This window comes from Colobus angolensis, unplaced genomic scaffold (genome assembly GCF_000951035.1).
Source record: "Colobus angolensis palliatus isolate OR3802 unplaced genomic scaffold, Cang.pa_1.0 Scaffold7, whole genome shotgun sequence".
NCBI classification, from domain to species: Eukaryota; Metazoa; Chordata; class Mammalia; order Primates; family Cercopithecidae; genus Colobus; species Colobus angolensis.
In genome coordinates, this window is record NW_012120709.1 from 24,805,194 (window position 1) to 24,825,267 (window position 20,074).

Sequence of the window (20,074 nt, forward strand, 5' to 3'; positions counted from 1 at the left end):
GAGCTTGCAGCGAGCTGAGATCCGGCCACTGCACTCCAGCCTGGGTGACAGAGCGAGACTCCGTCTCAAATAAATAAATATATAAATAAATAAAGCGAGACTCTGTCTCAAATAAATAAATAAATAAAATATACATAGCAAAAAATAAAATACAGAAGGCTAAGTGCAGTGACTCATGCTTATAATCCCAGCACTTTGGGAGGCCAAGGTGGGAGGATCACTTGAGGTCAGGTGTTCAAGACCAGCCTGGCCAACATGGTGATACCCCATCTCTACTAAAAATCCAAGTAACAGTTAAATTCCTTGAAGCAGTAAAGCTTTGAGCTGCACTGAGAGGAGACTAGACTGCCTAAGTCATTACAGCTAATTAGCCGTTAGCTCTTGTGTGGAAAAAATGGCAGAGGAGCATGAAGCAAGTGCTGAAGATGCCTCAGAATTGTCAAGAAATGTTTTAAATCATCTCTTTCTCTGGTAAATAAGGGTAACTTTTTCGACCACATTAGTTTTGGGGTTTTTTGTTTTTTTTTTTTTGAGACGAAGTCTCGCTCTGTCACCCAGGTTGAAGTGCAGTGGTGCAATCTCGGCTCTCTGCAACCTCCGCCTCCCAAGTTCAAGCAATTCTCCTGCCTCAGCCTCCCACCTCCCAAGTAGCTGGGATTACACGCACCTGCCAGCCACCATGCCTGGCTAATTTTCGTGTTTTAGTAGAGATGGGGTTTCAGCATGTTGGCCAGGCTGGTCTTGAACTCCTGACCTCAGGTGATCCACCTGCCTCAGCCTCCCAAGGTACTGGGATTGCAGGCATGAGCCACTGCACCTGACCCACATTAACTTTTGTTAATATGATCGTGTGAGGAGTCTTGCCTCAATAAACTAAAGGTAGATCAAATGTTCTTTTTTTCTTCCTTTATACCCCTACCCTCACTATTTCTAAGGTCTTTGTCCTTGTAGCAGTTCAAGATCCTTGTGAGCAAAACATTCGTGCCCTTTGTCTCTTCCCACCCTTTTCAGGGTTGTATTTAATATTTCTATGTCATGGCTTTAAAATTTCAGAAAGGGGAGAAAGCCTTTCAGGGAGCTCTGCTTATTCTGTTGTGCCACTGAGTTCCCTTGGTCTCGAATGAGGAAATGTAATCAGAAGAGTGTGAAAGCAGGCTTAGTCAGCTCTACTAAACACCTTTGAGGTGTATATATTTCATATTACACAGTAGACCTAACCGTTGAAATTTGTGTTTCTTCAGTATTATTTTAAGAAATCAGGTAAACAGTGAAGGTTAGATATAGCATGAAGCAAAGACCATTTAATTTTTAATGGAAGAAATATCAGTATTTTTAAGCCTAGAAATAAATAGATAGCTTAATCTATGTTAAAAACCCACAACATACAGCTAAACTGCTTCCAGACCTGATTGCCAGAGTCCAAATCTAAGACATGGCTTTTACTTAATTTATATGTAGCTGAGGAATTTCCAGCCCCAGCCCTAAGTCATAGAAGTACCTTGTCCTCACCCCAGTTAATGAGAACTAGACTGCCAGCTTAATAATTCTTGGGAAATCCATAATTCTTGTCTTATTATTTTTCAGTGCCACATTGTTATTACAATTAGTAGGTGATTTCTCTCTTTGACTTCAATAATTCTTTCCACTTAACCTATTTTCTTAAAGGTATAGCAAATGAAAGCATGTCAACAGATAAATGCATTCCAGCTGAACATGTTTTAGACCTTTTAGTTTTAGCTATCCCCAAATCAAGCCAGTGAGTCCAGCTGGTAGGTTTGTAACCATTTTGCCAAAACATCTTGAGTTTGGGGACAGGAATTGGAAAATCTTAACCCAAAGTCTTTTTAAATGTGTTGTATTTGAGAAATGGGAAAAGAAACAATCATGGGTATATTACAGCTATTGTGTTATCTGCCCTCTTGTGTCTAATACCTGTCCTTTGAACAGCCCCTCCCCCTAGGTCTGGATGGAGGATACCTTAAAGTGAAATGACAGACCAGGAGAATAACAACAACATCTCAAGTAACCCCTTTGCTGCTCTTTTTGGCTCCCTGGCTGATGCCAAACAGTTTGCGGCAATCCAAAAAGAGCAGCTGAAGCAACAATCTGGTAAGTAGAGGAGCCAATAGCAGCAGATACGATGACCTAGAATGGGGTCTTCCCAAATTAAGTTTCTTTGAGTCCTTAATTGCAATTGAAATTTAAGTTTGGGACAAAAGGTTGTTTTTGTTTGTTTGTTTAGAGCAGAAATTGGGGATTTTTGTTTGTTCGTTTTTGTTGTTGGTTTTATTTTGAGTCCCTCCCCTCCCCTGTCCTCTCCACTGTGCAAAAAGAGACCAGATAACAGGTGGTTCCATAGTAACAGATGCCAGTTGTGATCCCAAAGCTGTCAGGCTGTTTTCTTTAAAAGAAAAAAAAAATAACCTAGTAAAAGCTATTTAAATAAATGTTTTTAACATAGGACACTGAGATGGTAAGTGTAGGTGTAGAAAGCAAGTCATGTGTAGCTATAGAAAGTAGATGTAAAAGGAAGAACTATAAAAGCTTTTTTGACCTGTAGGCAAATGAGACTTGTTCTTAAGCTCAGCACTTCAAAGGCCCTCCTAAGCAAAGTGCTTCTTCTATTCCAATGAGTGGCATCGTTTGTAGCTTAGTCCTGTTAGGACAGACTTTTTAAAAAATCTGATCCTTAGCCTTACTGTGAAAAAAATCAGAATAACATCTCACTAATCAGAAAAAATGGTTTTCTTTCTGGGACCAAATTTAAAATCAAGTCCAGCTTCCTCCTATAAGGAGCATATACACTAGAAGAATTAGAATTTTTCTCAAATATGTTAGTCTTCTGGAGATATTCACAATCTTTCAAACCAGAAATTGCTCCCCTTCTCTCTCTGAAAAGAATAATAGTGTTTTTCTTTTGAGAGAAGGAGAAGTGTTTGCATTTTCCCTTTGTTTATTTTTTTTAAAAAACATTCAGGTGCATAGCTGACTTTTGGCCTTTCAGAAAGGGCCAAAGAAAAAAGAGGTAAAGGCAAGACAGATGAGTGATTGATGCAAGGGAAAAACAAAGTCAATGTTGATTTTTTTTAAGATGATGTTTTCAGTCTCTGAAATCTCTCCCAGAATTCTATGATACGGGCCCAGAATGGGAAACTCATTTAGAAGATTGTAGGGGAGAAAGCAGAGTGAAAAATAGGAAAAATAAGGAATGAGAAAGTATGATTTATGAGTATGTGGCTGAGGGAAATTTTGCCAAACAGATTCTTAGCTTCTGTCACCATTGGAGGTCAGAGAAGAACTCAACAGTGTAGCAGCTGAGCAACAGAACGCTTGTCCTTCTGGCTATAAACAGACATAAATCTGGCTAGAGTTGGAAGCATTGCAGGCACATGCCCTTCTGTTACTATTTTGGCACCTCTTCATCTTAGTTTGTTTACACTGAGTTTATCATGCCACCAGAGCCAACCTGTTTCCACTAGCAATTAGTACTTTGCCAAAATCTTTGGCTTCCTATGTTGAGCTTATACTCACCACACTGAAACAACTCTTACTTTGAGAGTTTTACATGGACTTTCAGAGTAACCATTCTGTCAATAGAGAAAAGTAGATATAGACTCGTATGTGGCATATAGTAAATCACATTACTTTTATGTAGTCATTCAACATGAATGATGGGGCCGGGCACAGTGGCTCGCGCCTGTAATCCCAGCTCTTTGGGAGGCCTAGGTGGGCAGATCACTGGAGGTCAGGAGTTCGAGACCAGCCTGGCCAACATGACAAAACCCCATCTCTACTAAAAATAAAAATTAGCCAGGCGTGATGGCAGGCGCCTGTAATCCCAGCATTTTGGGAGGCCGAGGTGGGCGGATCGCCTGAGGTCAGGAGTTTGAGATCAGGCTGGCCAACATGGTGAAACCCCATCTCTGCTAAAATTACTAAAATTAGCCAGGTGCAGTGGTGGGCGCCTGTAGACCCAACTACTTGGCTGAGGCAGGAGAATCGCTTGAACCTGGGAGGTGGACGGTGCAGTGAGCCAAGATCACACCACTGCACTCCAGCCTGGGCGACAGAGTGAGACTCCATCTCAAAAAAAAAAAAAAAAAAAAAAAAATTCAAAGGATGGGAGCAGATTTTGAGGACAGAAGTTTTTTCAAAAAAATAAAAATAGAAGGAATTTCATCAATAAGAGGAACAAGAAAGAAAAAAAGGTACAAAAGATGTGACAGACAACTTATAACCAAATGATTAAAAAATTTATTATCATCAATCATTAGAGAAATGCCAATTAAAACAACCATTAAATAGTTTTTTTACCTATAAAATGTGTGAAGATTCAAACAGGCACTCTCTTATATACTGTTGGATTTGCATGCAAATCAGAACAGTCTCTTTGAGGGTAACTTGGTAGTAAATGTTAACTTTTTTTTTTTTTTGAGACGAAGTCTCGCTCTGTCACCCAGGCTGGAAGGCAGTGACACGATCTCGGCTCACTGCAACCTCTGCCGCCCAGGTTTAAGCGATTCTGCTGCCTCAGCCTCCCAAGTAGCTGGGACTACAGGTGTGTGCCACCATACCTGGCTAATTTTTTGTATTTTTTAGTAGAGATGGGGTTTCACCATGTTAACCAGGGTGGTCTCAATCTCCTGACCTCGTGATCCACCCGCCTTGGCCTCCCAAAGTGCTGGGATTATAGGCGTGAGCCACCGTGCCTGGCAGTAAATGTTAACTTTTTAAATGTTCAAGCTCTTTGATCCAGCAGTTCTGCTACTGTGAATTTATCCTATAGAAATACTCATACAAGTAAACAAAAAGAGTTAAGTTGTATTCAGTGCAGTATTTAAAATCATGAAATATTAGAAACAACCCTATTGTTCATCAGTTGGAAAGTAGCTACATAAATCACAGGGCATGCAAGAGATGTGATACAATACAGCCATTAAAAAGAATGAGGTAGGCCTCTAAATGGCCTAACAGGGAAAGGCGTTGGTGCTGATTAAAAGGCAAGCTGAAAAGAGCTATGTATAGTATCCCATTTTTTTAAAAAAAATTAAAAGATAGTAATGACTATTAGCACCAGAATAGAAAAAATTCCTGAACACTGTTAAGTGTCTTTAGGGAATTGGTTCAGGAGACTTTCTCTACTATATTTTTCTGTACAGTTAAGAACTATTAAAACAAATGTGATCTCTTAAAATCAGGGAGAAAAGCCATACATTTAAAATAATTAAAGGCATTTTGATCTATTAGGCAATTCTTTGTTCACTAGGATTCTGTAGAGAAGATAACATATTGCTATTTCTGGCAGTGTGGAGTATAATTATGGATAGAAATAAAACTTTTGCTTTGTAAAATGTGGTAGGATTTATAGCCAGGAATTTCAAAACCGTGTACTTAACTTCCCTGACTTTAGATGTTCACTAATTAGATGATTAGCTTGCTTTACATCCAAAATTATCATCCTCTTGGTTACGTTTATTATTTTTGGTAGTATGCTTGATTCTCTCTTAAAGAAAGGGTTGTAACATTTAACAGTATACATTTTCTGGCAGATGAACTCCCAGCTAGTCCAGATGACTCGGATAATAGCGTGTCAGAGAGCCTGGATGAATTCGATTACTCTGTGGCTGAGATTAGCCGCTCATTCCGATCACAGCAAGAAATATGTGAGCAACTCAACATCAATCACATGATCCAAAGGATCTTCCTTATTACTCTGGACAACAGTGAGTTACAAACTTGTAGCCAATCTCTTCATGATTCTACCCTTCCTATTTGAGCGTGGGCTAGGGGCTTGCTCTTAGAAACCGATCACAGCTAATGGTTAGATACAAACCTACTCACTGCACTCCCTGAAACTCAGGCTTTATATTTCAGTGAAGCTTTTGGTATGATCTAAAAACAGTATTTAGACACAGATCTGTTGTTCCCATTTCAATACTGACTGCACTATATAGCTACTTGCCTTTACTACCTTAAAAGGGACATGGAATGGTAGCCAAACTGATTTTCTTCTCAGAGGTAACCTGAATATTCAGATGGGAGCCCTCAGAGGCATCAGAGAGCGTTTGCCCTCTGTGCCCTGTCTGTGGTTAAACCCCAAGGTTGGTACTAATGTCTGGGATTTACTCTTTAAATGTCATGATGCTAGGTTTATAACAAATCCCATTCTCTGTGACTGGAGGGGGAAAAAAAAAAAAGATTTGAATCTTTAGATGTTGCTTTGTGTATCAGGATCATTCTGGTATTCCTGAGTCAGATTTGCAGTTCAAGAGTGATGCTGTCAAGATCGGTTGTCTGTATAAGACAAAAGTGTAATCCTTAACCTATCATATTGAAACTATTTCCCAGGTGATCCCAGCTTGAAAAGCGGGAATGGCATCCCCAGCCGTTGTGTGTATTTGGAAGAAATGGCAGTAGAGCTAGAAGATCAAGACTGGCTCGATATGAGCAATGTTGAGCAGGTAATATTCTTATGTTCCTAATGTGTACCCTTAGCAAAAATTAGCTATGCACCTGAACTCTGCTCACTGTTCTCCAACTTATGCTTGTGTCCATATGTCCTTCCCTCTCTCTCTCTTTTTTTTTTTTTTAAACCAGTTGAAGGCCAGTTAACCTGGATGTGCATCTCTAACATTGTAGTGTTCCTCTTTTAGAATCTTTTTATCTACCATGGCCACATGTCCAAATCTACCCATCCTCGAAGAACCAGTTAAAATGCCTTCTTAATTACAAAGCCTTGGCCAGGCACATTGACTCACACCTGTAATCCCAGCACTTTGGGAGGCAGAGGTGGGCGGATCACGAGGTCAGGAGATCGAGACCATCCTGGCTAACACGGTGAAACCCCGTCTCTACTAAAAATACAAAAAATGTGGCGGGCGCCTGTAGTCCCAGCTACTCGGGAGGCTGAGACAGGAGAATGGCGTAAACCCAGGAGGCGGAGCTTGCAGTGAGCCGAGATCGCGCCACTGCACTCCAGCCTGTTTGACAGAGCAAGACTCCGTCTCAAAAAAAATTAGCTGGGCATGATGGTGGGTGCTTGTAGTCTCAGCTACTTGGGAGGCTGAGGCAGGAGAATGTTTTAAACCCAGGAGGTGGAGGTTGCAATGAGCCGAGATCACACCACTGCACGCCAGCCTGGACAACAGAGCAAGACTCTATCTCAAAAAAAAAAAAAAAAATTACAAAGCCTTGCCAAATAAAAGGGTTACTCCCTTCTCTGGGTACCTAGAATAATCAGCCTCTGAATCTCTTATGGGAATTGTCACTTTCTATCTCATGTTGCAGCTTTCTTATGTACCTGTCTTATCTCCCCTATTAAACTTAAGTTCTTAAGGACAAGGCTCATCACTTTTTCTTCTTTATATACTTCTATCTTAGTCTGTTTTGTGTTGCTATAAAAGAATACCTGTGACTGGGCACAGTGGCTCACACCTGTAATCCCAGCACTTTGGGAGGATCTCTTCAGGCCAAGAGTTACCAGCCCTGGCAACACAACAAGACCATGTTTCTACAAAAAATACAAAGAATTAACTGGCTGTGATGGCATGTACCTGAAGTCCCAGCTACTCAGGAGGCTGAGGTGGGAGGATTGCTTGAGCCTGGGAGGCAGAGGCCGCAGTGAACCATAGTCACATGACTGCACTCCAGCCTGAGTGACAGAGCAAGAAAGACTTGTCTATAGAAAAAAAAAACAAACACCCAAGCAGTAATTTATAAAGAAAGGTTTCTTTAGCTGACAGTTCTGCAGGCTGAGAAGTTGCAGGGCATGTCCCTGGCCGCTGGTGAGGGCTTTTGTGCTGCCTCACAGCGTGGTAGAGGAGGCCAGCAAAGGACACATATGGTGAGGACACATGCAAAGAGGAGAAAACCTGAGAGGTGTCCTGGCTTAAGAAGAACCCACTCTGGAGGGAATTTATCCATTCCTATGAGAATTAATCCAGTCTTGTGAGAGCAAGAACTCATTCAGCACCTTGAGAATAGCACCAAGCAGTTCATGAGGGATCCGCTTCCATACCCAGATACCTCCCGCCAGCCCCACCTCCAACAGTGCCACAAGGGGATCAAATTTCAACATGAATTTTGTTGGAGACAAACATGTAAACCACAGCACTTTAAAAAAACAGTGCGTTGTACCTTGCAGGTGCCTGAGTAACATTAAAAGAATAAAAGTTTGGTAGGAAAGACAGTTGACACCTTGCAGTTTAACTTCACATTTAGAGTATCTTTATATAAGTCTGAATGAGATCAGCAGTCACACAGAATAGTAGATTTCACATTTAAGTTTAATCACTGATCTCAGCACCATTCAACAAATAGTCTTTTAATGCCTACTCTATGCTGGGGCTATATTAGACATTTGAGGCTTGGTTTAGGATAACTTTATATATACCATAATTTTCTGATATTTTCTAAAATAAAAAGATACAGGGCCCTTTTTTTCTCCTTCACTCTACATTCAAATCTGTGATTCTTGCTAATAACCTGTATCAGAATTACCTTTTACATCTTAATGTTCTAAGATTAATTTTGCAATAGTTTAGTATTTTTGTTTGTTTTTCTTTATAGGCCCTCTTCGCTCGCTTATTACTTCAAGATCCAGGCAACCACTTAATTAACATGACTTCTTCTACAACGCTAAATCTCTCTGCTGATCGAGATGCAGGGGAGAGGCACATTTTTTGTTACCTTTACTCCTGCTTCCAGAGAGCCAAGGAAGAGGTAAAGGAATAATCCCCATTGAATACCATATTGTCCTCTTGGGTATGACTTTAGCATGTAGGCCAGAGTTGGATCAGTCTTTATATCAATTTATATATGTCATAGTATGTCTAGAACTGAATATCAGGGACAGTAAATGTTTTATATCAATTTATATATGTCATAGTATGTTTAGAACACTGGATATCAGATGCACTAAAGCTTTAGTCTCTGCTTTCTGTATCTTGGGGTCCACCCTTCTTCCCAGTTAACTAGTGCCTCCTATTCTCTCTAAAACCTCTTTAGAAATCGCATCCTTAAAAAAGTCTCATGAGGCTGGGCACAGTGGCTCACTCCTGTAATCCCAGCACTTTGGGAGGCCAAGGCAGGCGGATCACATGAGGCCAGGAGTTCGAGATCAGCCTGGCCAATGTGGCAAAACCTTTTCTCTACTAAAAATACAAAAAGTAGCCAGGCGTGGTGGCACACGTTTATAATCCCAGCTATTCAGGAGGCTGAGGCAGGAGAATCACTTGAACCTGGGAGGTGGAGGATGCAGTGAGCTGAGATCACACCACTGCACTCCAGCCTGGGTGACAGAGCGAGACTCTGTCTCAAAAAACAGAAAAGGACTCATGAATTCATTTCCACTGAGATGTAAATATTAGAGTAGGCTAAGCCTGACATTTCCAGGATTGGAATTTTAAATAGGCAGATAGATGATTCCTTAAGCCAAGGATTGAATCTCTAAGTAATTTTCAAGCATCCACAGGAGACCAGTCTGTCTCTTCTATTCACTATGTCTACTTTCATTCCAGATTAGAGTTAGACTATTCGCTCTTTTCTTCATGCTGTTTACAGATTACCAAAGTTCCAGAGAACCTGCTACCCTTTGCAGTGCAATGCAGAAACCTCACTGTGTCTAATACCCGAACAGTTCTTCTCACCCCAGAGATCTATGTTGACCAAAACATCCATGAGCAACTGGTAGATTTGATGTTAGAAGCCATCCAGGGAGCCCGTGAGTACATAAGCAAAATCTGTAAGCTTCTACATTTTGATTTTCAGATTTAAAATTTCACTAATTGCATTAGAAAGTCTCAGAGCCATTATGGTTCTGGTACAGATTAAGGAAGAGGGCTCGCATCTTGATCTTTGAGGTTGAGTACCAGTAGAATAAAGCCGGCCATGGTAGCACACCCCTGTAGTCCCATCTACTCTGGAGGCTGAGGCAGAAGGATTCCTTGAGCCCAGGAGTTTGAGGCTGTAGTGTGCTATAATCACACCTGTGAATAGCCACTACAATCCAGGCTGGGCAAAAAAGCAAGACCCCCATCTCTTAAAAAAAAAAAAAAAGAATTATTGAAAGTAAAGAGCTAGCGTGTAAAGGCGTATAAAAATTCTTGTGCCCTCCTTTCTCTCTCATTTGTCTTCTGTTAGATTTTGAAGATGTAACTGAATTTCTGGAAGAGGTCATTGAAGCCTTGATATTGGATGAGGAAGTTCGAACATTTCCAGAAGTCATGATTCCAGTGTTTGATATTTTATTGGGCCGAATAAAAGATCTCGAGCTCTGTCAGATCCTTTTGTATGCATATCTGGATATTCTTCTCTATTTCACTAGGCAAAAAGATATGGCAAAGGTAGGTCTGAAAGATGATATATATTCAGTTGAGCTAGATGTGTAATACATTATGCTTCCCTATCCTGAAGACACTGTAATATTACCTATAAAATAAGAAAAAGATAGCTTGGTTGTTGTATCAACTTAACTGTTCTGAGGCCCTCCCACCCCATCACCTTATCTCACCATGCAGACGAATAAGCAAGACTTGTCTTCTCTTACAGGTTTTTGTAGAATACATTCAACCCAAGGACCCTACCAATGGGCAAATGTACCAGAAGACCTTGCTGGGAGTAATTCTGAATATCTCCTGCTTATTAAAGACTCCGGGTGTTGTAGAAAATCATGGCTACTTTTTGAATCCATCTCGTTCCAGCCCCCAGGAGATCAAAGTACAGGAGGCCAACATCCATCAGGTGGAACTGTTTACCAGGGTATCCCAGCCCCCTGATCTTAAAATCGTTTTCTCAGAAAGCAGATACAGATAAGGCTGCTCAAGCCTCTCTGGGAAAGCAAATTGATCTAGTTGGCTTTTACATCACATAAATAAATTAAAGTTGGGTGTGGTAGCTCAAGCCTGTAATCCCAGCACTTTGGAGGCCAAGGTGGGAGGATCACTTGAGCCCAGGAGTTCAATTTGAAACCAGCCTGGGCAACACAGTGAGACCCCCATCTCTACAAAAAAATACAAAACTTAGCTGGGCGTGGTGGCAAGCATCTGTCGTCCCAGCTACTCGGGAGGCTGAGGTGGGAGGATCACTTGAGCCTGGGAGGTCAAGACTTCAGTAAGCCATGATTGCATCATCGCGCTCCAGCCTGGATGACAGAATGAGACTCTGTCTCAAAAAAAAAAAAAAAAAAAATGCCCTCTTTTTAACATATGCTAAGAACAGAGGATAAACCTTTGTGTGGGGTAAGAATGAGCTGCTGCTACTCCTTACCCTTGCTGTAGCACTGCTACAGCTACTTCCCCGCAACCGTCATTTTTCTCACTGAGCTATACCTTTAGCTCTGAAAACCTTTTGACTGAACTCTAGCTTATAAACCCAGTTTTTCTTCCTTTTCCTGTCTAACCTATGCCCTCTCTATTTGGGCTTCTTCACAGAAATTATAGTAGAGGTCTGGCCAACATGAGGCATTTAAATGATTGAATTGGGGATTTAAGTCTCTTACTTATTAGTTTAAGTCTCCTGTTCATTAATCATTACAACTCTCTAAGGCAGGGCATGGCAAACTAGCAGTGGCCAAATCTGGCCTGCCACCTGTTTTTATAAATAAAGTTTTATTGAACACAGCCATGCCCATTAGTATATGTATTGTTTGTGGTTTGAATTCACGCTACAGTGATGGAGTTGAATAATTGCTACAGACACTGTATGGCAAGTAATGCCAGAAATCCTTACCGTCTAGCCCTTTGCAGAAAAAATTTACAGACCTATGCTCTAATACTATGTAATGCCATCTACAGTTCGGCAGCCGATCAGAAAATCTCTTATAAGTGCCCAGAAATATATTTTAAAATCAAATTAGGGGATAAGGCACAGAGAGTGGGGGGAAAGATTAGGATTAGCATCTTTTTAGAAACTGCCAGTTGCTAAGGTTTGGGAATAAAAAATATTAGGATTGTGAAACTGGAACGTTCTGTGGTTGTGTTTTCTGGTTGAACAGTTCATGGCTCAGTTCCACGAAAAGATCTACCAGATGCTGAAGAACTTACTCCAGCTCTCTCCAGAAACCAAACACTGTATCTTGTCCTGGCTTGGAAACTGTTTGCATGCAAATGCAGGCCGCACTAAGATTTGGGCCAATCAGATGCCAGAAATCTTTTTCCAAATGTATGCCTCGGATGCCTTCTTTCTGAATCTGGGTGCTGCTCTCCTGAAGCTGTGCCAGCCATTTTGCAAACCCAGATCCTCTCGGCTCCTCACCTTTAATCCCACATACTGTGCCCTCAAGGAGTTGAATGATGAAGAACGAAAAATTAAAAATGTACACATGAGAGGTAGGGGAGAACCAGGCTTCTCAAAACTGTGTGTGTGCGTGTGTGTGTGTGTGTGTGTATGTGTAACGTGTAAAGCATTCACTCCCTTATCCTTTTTCACAGAGTTCCTTTCTCAAAAAAAGATGAGGCAGAAACAAGAGCTATTTAGATTTTTTTTTTTTTTTTTGAGATAGAGTCTCACTCTGTCGCTTAGGCTGTAGTGCAGTGGCGCTATCTCAGCTCACTGCAATCTCTGCCTCCCGTGTTCAAGCAATTCTCCTGCCTCAGCCTTCTGAGTAGCTGGGACTACAGGTGCGTGTCACCACGCCCAGCTAATTTTTTGTGTTTTTAATAGAGATGGGGTTTCACCATGTTGGCCAGGAGAGTCTCGATCTCTTGACCTCATGATCCACCCGCCTCAGCCTCTCAAAGTGCTGGGATTACAGGCTTGAGCCACTGCACCCGGCCGGAATTTTTTAAAGACAGATTTTTGAGAGGAAAAAAAAAACACCTGGTAGCTTTTAAATGTGAGACCTTCTCTCTGGATTTGGCAGCGTTGCATGTTCATTCATTCATACGTCATAAAAATGAATAAAGCAGAGTCCTCATCCTTTTTGAACTCAGGCTCCAGAAGGCAGATATATTAACAGATAATTATAATGTGGTATAGGGCTAAGCTGTGTGAGCACAGAGGAGGGAGTAAACAATCAATTCTGCAGAAGTTGGAGGTCTTCATAGCTGAATCTTGAGAGACAAGTTAGGTTTTACCAGGCAAAGAAGCAAGAGGGTCCCTTTATACAGAGAGAAAAGCAAGTGTAAAGGTATAAAACTATGGAAAGTCTTGACTAAGGAATGGTGAGAGGCTCAATGTGGCTAGGGCAAGGGGTAGATGGGGTTGAGTTGGGGAGGAAATGGGTCAAGGGAGGAGGGTAGTTGGGGCTGGATTGGAGAAAACAGTACAGAGAAATGAAAAGAAAATAAATGACTCATAATCCTACCACTCTTAAGTGAAATCACTCTTAATTTTGGTGTATTTCATTCCAGTTTTATAATTCTAATTGTAAACTTGATAACTGCTCAAAAGCAAATAATCAAATTCAGAAAAACACAAAATAAATACAAATGATCTATTGCCTATCACTTGAAACAATCTATAGTATTATTCCTTTTAATTTTTGGTGATTTCATGGTCAAGTGAAAAAGATTTAACTGTATTTCTGTAGACGGTGAGAAGCCAAAAGATATATTTAGACAAAGAACTAGTATGACAAGATATGTTTTTAAGAAGATATCACTGCTAACAGTATGGAAATTGAATGAGTGTAAGAGGAGACTGGAGACCAAGATGGATGTCTGTGACAAGACATTTACCTTTGTTTTGTCTTTTTTTTTTTTTTAACCTCTTTGAGGTTTGGACAAAGAAACCTGTTTGATCCCAGCTGTACAGGAGCCAAAGTTTCCACAGAACTACAATCTTGTAACAGAGAACCTTGCCCTGACAGAGTACACCTTGTACTTGGGATTTCACAGGTAACTCCTCTGGTGTCATTAGGAAACAACAGTTGAGTTGTGTTGATAACCGAAAGGTAGAGATGCAGTCTTTGGCCAGGCACAGAAGCTCACATCTTTAATCTCAGCATTTTGGGAGGCCAAGGCAGAAGGATTGCTTGAGGCCAGAAATTTAAGACCACCAACCTGGGCAAGAAAGACCCCCATCTCTACCAAAAAAAAAAAAAAAAAAAATCGCCAGGCATGGTGGCATATGCTTGTAGTCCTAGCTGCTCCAGAGGCTGAGGCAGGAGGATTGCTCTAGCCGAGGAGATGGAGGCCACAGTGAGCTATGATTGTGCAACTGTACTCCATCCTGGGTGACAGAGTGATAACCTGTCTCTTAAAAAAAAAAAGAGAGGGAGAGTCTTAGAGATATAATCTGAGCTTATTCTAAAGGCTCACATTAAAATCTAATAGAAAAGGGGCATTGTATGAATTTATTTGTGTTTCATGAATCAGCTTTGTCCAGATTCCTTAAATTTGTTTTTAACTTTTATTGTTGTTGAGATGGATATTCGCTCTTATCACCTTGGTTGGAGTACTGTGGCGCATTCTCTGCTCACTGCAACCTCCACCTCCTGGGTTCAAGCAATTCTTCTGCCTCGTCCTCCCAAGTAGCTGGGATTACAGGCATGCACCACCATGCCCAGCTGATTTTGTATTTTTTTTAGTAGAGATGGGGTTTCGCCATATTGGCCGGGCTGGTCTTGAACTCCTGACCTCAGGTGATCCACCCACCTTGGCCTCCCAAAGTGCTGGGATTATAGGCATGAGCCACTGTGCCTGACCTGTTTTTAACTTTTGACCTGTTAAACTTTAAAAATTAAATCGCTGTCTTTCTGTTATGATCTGGGAAAGTGGAATTGTTTTCATTTTATATTGCACTTTCTGCTCTTAGATTTTCATTACTGGCCAGGTGTGGTGGCTCATGCCTGTAATCCTTAGCACTTTGGGAGGCCGAGGCAGCCCGATCACTTGAGCCCAGGAGTTTGAGAGCAGCCTGGGCAACATGGCAAAACCCCGTCTCTACAAAATATACAAGAATTAGCTGGGCATGGTGGCATGTGCCTGTAGTGTCAGCTAATCGCGAGGCTGAGGTGGGAGGATCTCTTGAGCCCGGAATGTTGAGACTGCAGTGAGCTGAGATTGCACCACTGCGCTCCAGCCTAGGCAACATAGTGAAACCCTGTCTCAAAAAAAAAAAAAAAAATTCATTACTACTCCGGGTGATAAAAGATGAAGTTTGGCCGGGCGCAGTGGCTCACGCCTGTAATCCCAACACTTTGGGAGGCCGAGGCGGGCAGATCACAAGGTCAGGAGATTAAGACCATCCTGGCTAACACGGTGAAACCCCGTCTCTACTAAAAATACAAAAAATTAGCCTGGCTTGGTGGCACGTGCCTGTAGTCCCAGCTACTCAGGAGGGTTAGGGTTAGGGTTAGGGTTGAAGAAGGAGAATTGCTTGAACCTGGAAGGCGGAAGTTGCAATGAGCCGAGATCATGCCACTGCACTCCACCCTGGACAACAGAACGGGAATCTGTCTCAAAAAAATAATAATAATTAATTAATTTAAAAAAAAAAAAGATCAAGTTCTAACCCTACAGAGAGACAAAAATGGCAAAAATTAAGGAAATGTTTATAAGGGAGTCTGATGAGATCAATAGGACCACAAAAGACATTAGATAAAGAAGATTCTAGAAATGTGAAGATTTTAGAACTAGAATATATGACTTCCAAAAACAGTTCTGGTTCTGGCTGTTCATTATTCTGTAATTTGTTTTCCTCTGATTTAGCTGATTATGACACATATAAGTAGAGGGAGAAAACAGCAACGCAGTCATAGAAAGGGACACTAGGAATAGCAATTTTTAATACCTTCTCAAGATACCTGAATTGATGCAGAGCATTTTTCAAAACTACTCAGTCAACACATTGCTAGAGGAATGAAATTATATCTTTAGAGGGAAATCTCCGTCATAGAAATTTTAAATAAGACAGTAGATAAAAGTTCAGCATGTGCTTAACCTGCTCAACTGCCTAGGTTCAAACAGAAAATGAGTATCATCTAGTTTCCCAATATTAACTAGCCAAGACATTATCTACAGAGCCAAAGGAAATGATTTTGGACTATTATCCATAACTTTGAATTATGTGTCTTCCTTTCAGTAGAGAATATTAGGCTGACCTTTTCTGAAGAATAATTTAATTTAATATTGAACAACAGAGTGCTGGAAGCTGCTCTTAGATTGCATCTCAGGTGGCTACTAGTTTATATGTGGTCATTACTAATCTAGAGTCCCTTTTCACCAGCTTAGTTTTCTACTAACCGAAGAAAGACTATACATATAACCCCATCAAAGTATGATCATTGTATCAAAGTATGATCATTGCCCTCATGTGATGTAAAACTATCCTGCTGGGCTTCTTGTACTTTGCCTAATAATGATTTATTTTATGTAGTAACAGCCCATTCTACACCCTACTCAACCAAGCTGCCTTTCTTTGGATAGTGTATTTCGACTGAAGCCTGCTAACTATTTGCAATTAGCTTTGATTATGTTGAATACATTGCTGTGCACCCTGCCTGTGTCCTGTCAAAAACTTTTGTGAGTGCCTTCTGTGTCATTGCAACTGCAACTCCCTACTATCCTTAAAGAGAAGACTAGATAAATAATTGAGGTGGTTTTTTTTGGTTTTTTGTTTGGTTTTTGTGTGTGTATGTGTGTGAGACTCTCTGTTTTCCCTGACCCACTCTCTTCTGCTTTCTTGGGGGCAGGTTGCATGATCAGATGGTAAAAATCAACCAAAATCTGCATCGGCTGCAGGTTGCCTGGCGGGATGCTCAGCAAAGTTCTAGCCCTGCTGCTGACAATCTTCGTGAGCAGTTTGAACGATTGATGACCATCTATCTTTCTACCAAGACTGCCATGACAGAGCCACAAATGCTACAAAACTGCCTAAACTTGCAGGTGTCCATGGCTGTTCTACTGGTTCAACTGGCCATAGGCAATGAGGGTTCACAACCAATAGAGTTAACCTTTCCTTTGCCAGATGGCTACAGCTCTTTGGCTTATGTGCCAGGTAAGCAGGCTCTCCCTTGGGAATGTCCTATTTATAGCCTTCTGAGTTTAACTGGGTCAGTTTGGAAGTTTAATCCTCAAAATACCCTTTCTTCATTGTCATTCAGTTGTTTTTGGAGAAACAACTCAAACTTAGATAATATCTACTGGTCAAAGTATTGGGTGACTAACAACTTGTTCCTCAACCTTGTGTCCCCAATGCTATGCATATCAGAAAATCATCTTCAAAGGATTAAGTGTAATCAGAGTTTTCAGAGCTGTTAGTTTCTATCATTAATATTTGTTCAACTTACACATTCATCTAACTTTTCCTGTCCTTTTCATAGAAAAAAAATTAGCTCCTATTGGTTAACTCAGAAGGGAAAGAGAGAGAGAGAGAGTTTGTATGTGTGTGTGTGTGTTTGTGTGTGTGTGTATGTGTCAGTGAGTCATTGAGGGGTGGGCAGGTGTTGCCAATCTAATCAGATTATGTGTTCTTAACCATTGTATTGGTCATATCATGCTGTGTAACGGATTACCCCAAAACAGAGCAGCTTAAAACTACAGACCGGGTATGATGGTGCATGCCTGTAATCCCAACACTTTGGGAGGCTGAAGCAGGATGATTACTTGAGCCCAGGAGTTCAGGATTGGCCTGGGCAACATAGGGAGACCCTATCTCTACAAAAACTAAAAAATTAGCCAGGCATGGTGGTGCACACTTGTAGTTCCAGCTACTCAGGGGGCTGAAGTGAGAGAATGGCTTGAGCCCAGGAAGTTGAGGCCACAGTGAGCCATAATTGCACTACTGCACTCCAGCCTGGGTGACAGAGCAGGACCCTGTCTCAATAATAATAATAATAATAAACAAAATAGCAACAACAACACTGCAAACAGCTTACTCAGCTGCATGATTCTGACTCAGAGTTCCTCAGGAAGTTATGTAGCCAAGCTGTCAGGGCCTTAGGAATCTGAGGACTCTGCTAGGGCTGGAGGATCCACTTACAAGCCCAGTCATGTGGTTGTTGACAGGCCTCAATTGCTTGTGCTATTGACCAGCAGCCTCTTTTCTAGGCCATGTATGTGTCTTCTAAATACTACTCATGATATGGCAGCTGGCTTCCCCCGGAGCAAGTGACCAAAATGGAGACTGTAAGCTTTTACACCCTAATCTTGGAAATGACATAGCATCACATCTGCTGTATGCCTCAGAGTTTATCTTCTACTCTGAAAGAGTGAATATAGGAGGGGACTGCATAAGGTCATGAATACCAAAAAGCAGTGATCATTGGAGGACCATCCTGGAGTCTGGCTACCGCCATCACCTAACATGTTAATCTTTATTAGGGCATCCTCACACATCTGAAGGGTTTAAACCACAGTTAACCTTGAGACTTAAAATGTATATATTAGTATACTGGTGTGTTAACATTTTGTGTCATTACTGTTCATATATTTACTTGAATAAAAATTTAAATTGACTTACATTTAAAGGAGATTTTACATTTATTGACTTATCACCATCTCTAGTACCAACAAAACATTTAGTTTTTTTTTAACCTTCATTAAGTAGGGTGAAAGGAATTTAAATGTTGTTTATTAGTACAAATATACAGATGTTTGGCTAATTCCAGTGAATATTTTCTTTTTCAGAATTTTTTGCAGATAACCTGGGTGATTTTCTCATTTTTCTCCGCCGCTTTGCCGATGACATTTTGGAGACATCAGCAGATTCCCTGGAGCATGTCCTTCACTTTATCACCATTTTCACTGGAAGCATAGAAAGGTGAAGTGCTGTAAGCTTGGTTCTGTCACTGTTTAGGCTGTAAAACATTCAGAAGACTTCTAAACCAAAAAATAAACAAGCCTGAATCATAAGGGGTTGCCTTCAGAAGTTATGGTAACATTAATGAATCACCTGACCATCCATATGGGTAGCCAGAAACCCCACTGTTGAGAGGTATAATAAACAATGAACTTTGCCCACAGAGAATTGAATCCTGCATATAAGGTATCTTATGGAAATTCCACTGCTAGTCCATGGTTAAAGTAGTTAACATAATGCCAGAAACTTAACCAGTGGCAGCCAGGTGCTAATGATCTTCTAATAATTATATGATGATAAAGCTTGTTCTTGCTATTCTGAGTTGGATGAGCAGTAAACTTAAGTCAATGTTATTTCTCATTTCAAGTTTTCTCACTCATAGCTTCTAGACCTCTTTTCCAAAGGAAGATACTGTGACTTGTAGAATTGCTTCCCTGATTTTTTTGATGCATAGTCTAAAGGAAATGGAAACTCTGTGTACAAAAATGAAGATTTGCTGCACAATGAAGAGAATGACCCACAATTCCCTGAGCCGTATCAGTGATAAGTAGAGAGAAGCCAATTCTTCACTGAGCTGAGCATACCTAATGAGAAGTCATAAGTCAACAAGTATTATGCATACACTGTATGCGTCGTGGGTAATGTAGTATAATTTTATTTTAGTCTTTACCCTCAGAAAGCTTGAAAAGGCAAGTTTATTCCACATGAAACTGTCAGAGAATAGTAAGCAGTAAATAATGCATTATTACAGAGAAGTAAACAATGGCTAAGCATTCAAAAACTTAAGTGCTCACCCTCATAGTTGGTAAGCTGTCAACTCAAGAGTTAAATGATGTACCCTGCATCACCATCTCCCACCCTCCACCCACACCAAGAAACTGACAAACTTAAAACTGCAGAAGTGGATCTTTTTTTTTTCCTATAGTGATGGTTTAGGGTGGATTTTTATTCTTATGTGGAGAGAACAGCGTCATAAATTTGGAGTTAAGCTTATCTGCTCATCTTGCTTTTTTCCCATTTTGCAGAATGAAGAATCCCCATCTGAGGGCCAAACTAGCAGAGGTGTTGGAAGCAGTGATGCCCCACCTGGATCAGACCCCAAATCCTTTGGTATCCAGTGTGTTCCACCGGAAACGTGTGTTCTGCAACTTTCAGTATGCACCCCAACTTGCAGAGGCTCTAATCAAGGTTTTTGTGGACATCGAATTTACAGGTAAATCAGTCATGAAGCTGAGCCCAGAACTGAGAAGCTGATACCAGTGGAGTTTCATAGTTTGATCCGTATTTGGATATCAAAGAAATGTCAAGCCATTACTTATTGAATACCTACTAT

General features: G+C 40.9%; 1 protein-coding gene across 1 annotated transcript in view; it reads left to right on the plus strand.

Moving 5' to 3' along the window:
* Positions 1–20,074, plus strand: part of UBE4A (ubiquitination factor E4A) — a 58,397-nt gene that overhangs the window by 4,078 nt on the left and 34,245 nt on the right. Inside the window, exons 2-13 of the mRNA XM_011927036.1 lie at positions 1,948–2,109; positions 5,550–5,723; positions 6,349–6,461; positions 8,569–8,721; positions 9,562–9,721; positions 10,141–10,343; positions 10,549–10,740; positions 11,993–12,326; positions 13,715–13,835; positions 16,634–16,938; positions 18,570–18,702; positions 19,767–19,954. Coding sequence (XP_011782426.1) covers positions 1,989–2,109; positions 5,550–5,723; positions 6,349–6,461; positions 8,569–8,721; positions 9,562–9,721; positions 10,141–10,343; positions 10,549–10,740; positions 11,993–12,326; positions 13,715–13,835; positions 16,634–16,938; positions 18,570–18,702; positions 19,767–19,954 — 2,197 coding nt within the window. The 5' untranslated portion in view covers positions 1,948–1,988. The remainder of the gene's footprint in view (positions 1–1,947; positions 2,110–5,549; positions 5,724–6,348; positions 6,462–8,568; positions 8,722–9,561; positions 9,722–10,140; positions 10,344–10,548; positions 10,741–11,992; positions 12,327–13,714; positions 13,836–16,633; positions 16,939–18,569; positions 18,703–19,766; positions 19,955–20,074) is intronic.